This window comes from Dreissena polymorpha, chromosome 16 (genome assembly GCF_020536995.1).
Source record: "Dreissena polymorpha isolate Duluth1 chromosome 16, UMN_Dpol_1.0, whole genome shotgun sequence".
NCBI lineage: Eukaryota > Metazoa > Mollusca > Bivalvia > Myida > Dreissenidae > Dreissena > Dreissena polymorpha.
In genome coordinates this window covers 45259875-45268248 of record NC_068370.1, presented here as the reverse complement: position 1 = coordinate 45268248, position 8374 = coordinate 45259875, and the positions used below count along the sequence as shown (strand labels likewise).

The window sequence follows — 8374 nt, the reverse complement described above, 5'->3', positions numbered from 1 at the left end:
CGGTCATTTTCGGGAAGGTAATTTTACTGATAAATGCTAATAGAAGATCATAGAAGCTATATCATGTGAATCATTATTCATTTATTGATCTGGGCCCGGTTGCTCAAAGCATCGATAAGTCTTAATGGACCGTTAAATGATAACGGACCTGATAAAATCTGGGTTAGCGTTAACATTGGGTTGCTCAAAATAACGCTGGCTTTTAACGGCCAGTTTAACGTCAGTTTCTGCCGTTAACTTTAATTGAGGTTTAAAGCACAATTAAACAGTTAACGCTAGGTTTCAAAAGGGCTACTATAGCTGTTCTGCCATTTAGGGAACCAAAGGAATTTCGATTGTCACATCATCTTGATGAATTAACTAGTGAAGAGTTTATTGCACGGTATCGTTTTTCTAGGAATGGAGTCTCTTTCTTGGAAAATCTTCTTAAGGACGATTTGCAACGGCAAACAAACAGAAACCATGCGCTGACATCAATCCAACAAATCCTCATTACATTGAGATTTTTTGGTACTGGAGCATTTAATTCAGTCATTGGAGACACTCTAGGATTCCACAAATGTACGGTATCTAGAGTTGTTGAAAATGTAACGGATGCCATCATCAAGCACTTGCACGAGTTCGTTGTGTGGCCATCACCAGCGGAGAAGGAAAGAGTTAAACAGAGCTTTTATGCAGTTGCTGGATTCACGAATGCAATTGGCTGCATAGATGGAACACACATCTGCATTCAGGCACCTAATGATGATGAAGCTTCATATGTCAATCGGAAAGGCTTTCACAGCATATATGTCCAAGCTGTTTGTAATCATCAAGGTGAACTTAATGCTGTTTTATTGTTTCCATTGCACACATATATATATCATCTGAAATGAATAAATAAATGCATTTAGATCATGTGCTCATTTGTTTGTACTTGTAGATTTTTATTTGCAAAATCAGCGTTCATATGAAATGTTTTGTAAGCATTGTTAGCAGTGAAATATCTAAATTAATCAAGTAAAATACTAAGGATATTATAAAGTTATTATTATGTAAAATAAGTTTTACATGTACAACTTACTTGTTATTATTTTTCTTTATCAAATGTTTGAACGTTTATTTTTTGGTGCAAGGTTTTAATGGTTAAAAACATGGGAGATAATTTATTGCAGCATTTTAAGAGTCAAAACGGTCGTTAGTTAAAACGGGTTTCGAAAGGGGTAAATTATGCCTCATCTTAAATAACTTTTAAGTTGTCACACTCAAATACAAAGCCTTCGTGTTCATGTATAGTTTGTGTGTGATACAGGGAAATTTACAAGTGAATGCCTCCAAGGTTCAGATGTTTATTACAATTTAAAAAAAGGCACGAACTTAGTGAAAGATAAATAGGACAGGCCTGACTAAAAAAACAACATCGAACCTCGAATAACAATAAACACATACATGATACACGCAAGTAAACTGTACTTTTATAAAAAACATAAGTCAAAGGGGAGTAACTAATGTTTAACTTAAATGCAATCTTTAGAAGAGTTGTATCCCATGTTACATGACCTTAATTCATGAAAAATGTAACAAATGAAAAGACAAAATTAGAAAATGTTTAAAATTGATAAAAACTTTGAACAAATTAATCTGATGCACACACAAACAATAGTTTTAAACATTACTTATATGGTTTTCATACAATTCAAATGTAACATTCCCATATTAAATCTTATTTTAATGAAATGGACATATGCAAATAGTAATGGTGTCTGTTCAAAAGCACTGAACAAATATAAACATTCATCACTTTCAGTTACCAATGTAAAGTGTATATGATGACTCCTTTCCTGGCGACGGATTCTGTGGCAAAGGAAAGGTATCAGCAGGCCCAAACCCGGACACGAGAAGTCATTGAAAGAAGCTTTGGGAGACTCAAGCGTAGATTTGCTGTTCTACACTCTGAGGTATTTTTTTATGAAGCAAAGTGGGTAGAACATACACTTTTCAACCAAATTATCATTCAGTGAATATGTACATTTGCCATCTAACAATAACACTATGCATATGTATTTGTATATTTCCTTTTTTATTGCATTTAAATGACTTTGATTTCTGATTATTTTAAACACTTGACAATTTTAAAATAATACAAAATATATTTGACCTTGAAGGATGACCTTGACCTTTCACCATTCAAAATGTGCAGCTCCATGAGATACATATGCATGCCAAATATCAAGTAGCTATCTTCAATATTGCAAAAGTTATGACAAAACTTTAAGATTTCTTAAAGTTTTGGACAGACAGACAGACAGGCCAAAAACAATATACTCTTTTTTTTAAAGGGATCTTTTCACGCTTTGGTAAATTGACAAAATTGAAAAAAGTTGTTTCAGATTCGCAAATTTTCGTTTTAGTTATGATATTTGTGAGGAAACAGTAATACTGAACATTTACCATGGTCTAATATAGCCATTATATGCATCTTTTGACGATTTTAAAACCTAAAAATTATAAAGCGTTGCAACGCGAAACGATTGAATAATTTGGAGAGTTCTGTTTTTGTCGTTAAATTTTGTAAAACTACGAAGATTGCTTATATAAGGTATAAAATACTTCATGCATATGTACTCGGCGGAATAGCTCAGTAGGCTAAAGCGGACTCCAGGGGTCACTGGTTCGAAACCTGGTCCGGGCAATGTTCTTTTCTTTTTTTTAATTTTATTCTTGATTTTTTACTGGAGCTTTTACGATCCAATGTTTACATTTATCGATATAAAGCATTTAATGAATAAGTTAAAAAATGCCAAAATCTGTGAAAAGGCCCCTTTAAAGGGGGCATAACAATTAGTAAATGTTCATTACATAATTTAATCTAGAAATCATTAAAGGTTTCTTTATGTAATATGCCCATACCTGTTATATAATTTCAATATTTGCAGGTTAGATTGAAGCCTGCAAAGATTTGCAAGATAACAACAGCATGTGTGATACTGTACAATATTTGCATCAAACTCAATGTTTCTCAAATTTATGTAAGGACATTAAATATAAAGGGTATAATATAACACAATTATTGCTAAAAAAACACTTTTATTATATTCATTTAAAATAATCAATGTTAATCATTTTGTATTCAATAAAGCACTGAGGCAACTAAGTCAATATAACCATTATATTTAGTCCTCGAAAATTTTTCCATTGATGATCTCATCAATAACGTTCTGGTCACGACGCATTTCCTCTTTCAGCAGCATACGAATCCTTAGATCAAGTAGTTGTTTCTGAAACATAATATTGCATTCTTAAAGACTGGTTCTTAACAAGTAATTAAAACTGAAACTTAATACAAACGTAGATCATTTTGATTTTTTATGCATTAACAGTACAGTAAGATAAGTAGTCAGTCTGAACAATTTAACATTAGTTCTTTTGTAGACCTGGTGAATGTTATTGGTTGAATTTTTATATTGTGTATATTTTCTAATACTGTTAATCACTAGTGTATTACAGTAATATTGTTTCATACAGAAAATTCTGTTAACAGTTGTCACTGTATCAATAGCAGTATAACTATTGATCAATACCTTTATCAGTAAATAAAGACTGTTTTAGCAAATGTATTATTTAAATCTATGATTTGTTTATTGCAATTATTGTATGTACTCAGATTCAACATTCTAAGTTAAATAATTTTGCATATTTTCCCTGTGCATAATTATAGAGTTCCATTCTGTTTACATTTGGCTGAGAACTAGGTCAGCCATCAGCTGATTGAACAGATGTATTTAAATATAGGTCAGGAATATTTCCACGCACCTTGTAAACACTGTCTACTCTGGTGGAGAATGTACTGCAGTAATTTCAATTTGCTAGTTAAGGCAAAGGTGTATATTAGTAAGAATAACTTACTTTATTTAAATTTGTGTGTTTATTGAAAAAAACAATATTAAAAAATGTCAGGAGCCATTTTCTCAACAGAGGGAGTATGTAACAGGGTTTTCACATACACTAATTATCATTTATTTGTAAGTATGATATTTGAATAATAATATGGAATACATAATGCCACATTGTTATCACATTCTTACCTCCCGTTCCTGCTTTTCCGCCTCCCCTTTGAAATATTGTACCTGCCAGTACTGAAGTTCTTCTGTCTTTGTTGTGAACTTCTTTTGTTTCTTTGCTGGCCCTTTATTACAACACTCACTGAAGTTAAAAAAAATATATATGCAATAAACACTAGGCTAATTTTAATATTGAATTAAAATGTTTAATGTATGACACAATTATACTCTGGTTCAAAGTTGTTACTTTTCCTTTCTTAAAATAGATTTCTGAGTGAAGTTTACCTTTTGTATGATTGGTTGATTTGTAAACTCGAGCGCACGGGTTTTTTAAGATTGTTTATACTTTTTTGTAAGCGTTGAACACCCAGTGTTAAAAAGTTTGAATTTCCCAGTTCCACCCTCCCAAATAAAAGTAGTTTTGCGTAAATCATTTATAGAATAGGTCATTGTGATTAGAGAATTAATCATTTGTTATTGCTTACTAATTTGCTTTGTATCTTTGTTTGTAAAGTGCTTTGCATTTATGGCATTGTCTGTTTATTTACATATTTAATATTTGTTTTCAGCTTGAATTGTTATTAACATATTGTATAATGTTTAATGCAAGGAATGCTTGTATTATGCTTTGAATGCGTTTGCATGAATATTCTACGAATTATTACACGTGACTTATAATTGTCATAAATGAAATTGTATGTATGATCAATTTATCTATTTGATTTACATTACTTCGTGTTCGATTTAGTAATTCAATTATGATATTATTTGAATTAATTTTGGTGTGTTACAAGGCCAATACAATTTGACTGTCATTGAATTTGTTATTTATTGTAGTTATTACTATATATATATATAATTTCTCACCGATTAAAAATTAAGGAAAGAAATTGCAAATTGTATGATAAAGTACATGGAGTTTACATATATTCTAAATACAGCATTCTTAACAGCATTTGATCATTTAATAGTACGTAATATAATTATCACAAATAATAATTGTAAATACTGATAGTAGAAGAAGTTAGGTTGGAGAGGCAGCAACTACTACTTAAGTAACTAGCCATTATATTAGTAATTATTTTTAGCAGCATTAACTACAATTAGTTGAAGTCAAACTACTAGAAGTGGTAAAGTTTATTAGTATAAGTAAATACTAAAATTAGCAGTAACTTTTATTAGTATTTGTGTTATTTTATCAATACTTTATTCTTACTTTTACTGCTCCATAGAAAGTTGTATTTGTGTTATTATTATTTTAGAAACATTTATATACCTTGACTGCTCCGTTTGTTCAACTGTTCCCACAGCGGGCGCAACTGTGATGTTGGACAGAAAATGACGACCATCTGTAAAAATGAACACAACACCATCAGCATTGTGTGTAACCTTTGCAGCTCACGACGGTGAAAATTAAACTCGTACTGTACCCGCAAATGGCGCGATGCCATGTGTCTAAGCGAGTGTTATTGTGAGAAATTGGATACTTATTGGACATAATTTCACATGAAATGGTGAGTATTATTGTTGCATTATGATTTGTGAATGTTTGTATGCAGTTTGAAATATCACATCAATAAAACTTGACTTAATTGTTGGTTTAAACAGTGTTGAACATGGGAAAAACCATGTTACTATAAATAGCATATATCAAAGCAGACGGCCGTTGACATTTCATTATTTACTTTTTGACGATGCTGGAACAGCAGCTTCCAAGGTTTGATAACCAGTAAAAAAATTCTTCACAATGGCGCCCTATGTAAAAGACACAGCCAGTCCGATTGAGATAACTCGATTTTTCAGTAACTTCCCTTGGCATACGCCACTGCGTAGGAGATTGCTCGTTGATTTTCATTGATAACATTCTCCTAGCAGAGTTGTCGTTCGTGTTGATAAAGGTAAATATTAATAGAACAGCATATCCTGGGGAAACAGATTCAATAAGTGTATCAGAACGTTAATTTCAAATTAGTAATTTTACATCCATTTTATTTTTATGGACCAATGAAACAACTATATATTTTCTCTATTTTGTTTGATATTTGTTCTCGATTTAGTAAATAAATTGCGAATAAAAACATGTTAAATTAACTTTTTACGTGATCACAAAACTAAAGAATGCGAACGATTTCGAACCTGCAAATTGTAAACGCTGCACTGCTATGATATATATAGATAAAACAACTTTTCTTTGCGTAATTGTTCGTCCCGCTAGCGCAGTGGTAAGGACGTTCGCTTTTAACCTTTACGACACCGGTTCGATTCCCGCTCCCGGCGCAATGTTATAGTTTGTATGTTTTGTGGCCACCATTCCTGACAGTTGTTTTTTTCCGGAAAATCTCATCCCCCCCGCAGCATTTGACCATATAAAAGATTAAAAAATATTTCAGTACAAAACAAATAGCTGGAAATTGCAGCTATCATTCAAAATTCGTCCCAACTGTCGTCAATCTAATCTTATTAGGTAGGAGTGCTGGACACACTCCGGGTCCCAACATTATGAAGCCTCAGCGCGGAGGTAACTCATTACCTTGGAAAAACACAAATAGACACACTGGGTGCAGCCTAGGCGCGTATAGACTCAAACAAGGCAACAAACTCAAGTGCGGGCACAATCATTTAAAATTTACATATTGAATACGATATTCTAACAGAAATTACACAACCACCTAAGTGTACATACCATGTTTGATATTTCGTTCGATTGTTAGATTTCAGCATATACATGTATAAGGTCATTTCGCTATTAGTTAACTTATCCATATGTTCGTGGGCGAACTCGGATAGTCAAGTGCTCATACGATTGAGCTCACATGGTCCGGCTATGTGCTCATACCTACTTTCGAAAATCATCATGAATGTATTGCCATACTTAATGAACAAGAATGTGACCCGCCTCCCTGTTTCGCTCAATGGGTCAAGTTACCCACGGGTACTACTTCCCCGTACCCCTAAACTTTTTTTCGTACCAAAAATGTTTCGTACACAAATTTTTTTCGTACCAAAATTTTTTTCGTACCCAAAATTTTCGTACCCAATTTTTTATCGTACCCAAATGTTCGTATCAACATACACAATTGTGGTGATATGGATAAACTTAAAATGATGTTTTATATCCATCCTCTTCAAAAGCATCGTCACACCAGTACTGCCAGTACTTTGATTATTAATTGTTTCAATTGGTAGTTTTTAAATGAAATAATAAAAAAGATTGTTAGAACATTGTTAGAACAAACCAGCTTCATCGCTGTCCAATCTTCCAATAATCCCATTGAAGGATGCCGAATCTTTGTACATTTCGGCGATCCGAACTTTTTGTTCATCGGCGACAGCTGTCAGTGTCAGGGTCCCTCCGCCCGTTTTACGCCGTTCTAACTTTTCATTGGTAACTGCTGCCTTGCTCTCTCTTTTCAAGTTTTGCCACTTATTACTACATTCATCCGCAGTTCTAACTGCAATTCCTTGTGCAGAAATATCTTCAGCAATTTTTGTCCACATATCTTTTTTCATTTTATTATTTAGAGTGTTTGAAAATTTATTAGTTAATATTGAAAATGTTTTCTCATCTTTTACCAGCTCTTCCAATTTTAATATTTCTGTATTGCTAAAGTTAATGCTCCTTTTCTTTCCTTTAATTTGAGGTGAAGTCACTGAAGATGCGTCTACTTGGGATGCCATTTTGGAATTGAATAACAGGAACAGGAAGTGGAAATTTGGAATGGATTGTGGGATTTAACATGGATGTTAAAGTCTTAACTCTGCGTTAATTAACGCTAGCGTTAAAACTTGTTGAGCGACATGAAGTTAACGGCTGATTAAATTACGCTGCGTTAGGGTACTTAACAGAGGTAAAGCTTAACGGTAATGTTATCTTAACGATGCTTTGAGCAACCGGGCCCAGATGATGTGCGTGGTTCATGTAACAAAATTCGCTCATTTTTGTTCAGTCCGTCGAAATGTCCCATGTCCTAACCACCCGCCATATTTGTTTACCGCGTCACATAATTTCGCGACCCGGATATAGTTTTACACCGTGAAAGATGCCCATTGAAAAGACTTGTTATAAGATATATATTGTATTTCAAAGTAAATACTTAATGTTAGTGTTGAGGTTAATGTTGATGGTATTTAACATTTATTTAATTTGTAATAGGGATATTTGAAACTGGATTCACCAATATAAAGAAGTGAAACTCCAGCTGCTGGAGCAGTATTGAATTTTCATTAAAAACAATTAGTTGGTCCTTTATTTAAGGCAAGTGACCGATTGCCCAAACAGTACAAAACAGCACAATACAAACCAACATAAACACAAAATATGAATAAAGCTGGGG

General features: G+C 33.0%; 1 protein-coding gene across 1 annotated transcript; it reads right to left on the bottom strand.

Annotated features, from left to right (window-relative positions):
- Positions 1-3124: 3124 nt before the first annotated feature.
- Positions 3125-7538, bottom strand: LOC127861807 (uncharacterized). The gene is made up of 4 exons (XM_052400487.1): positions 7277-7538; positions 5317-5389; positions 4065-4182; positions 3125-3257 (listed from the first exon to the last, which is right to left on the bottom strand). Exons 1-4 carry the CDS (start codon positions 7536-7538, stop codon positions 3153-3155), a joined length of 558 nt encoding a protein of 185 aa, XP_052256447.1. The 3' UTR covers positions 3125-3152.
- Between the last annotated feature and the right edge of the window lie 836 nt (positions 7539-8374).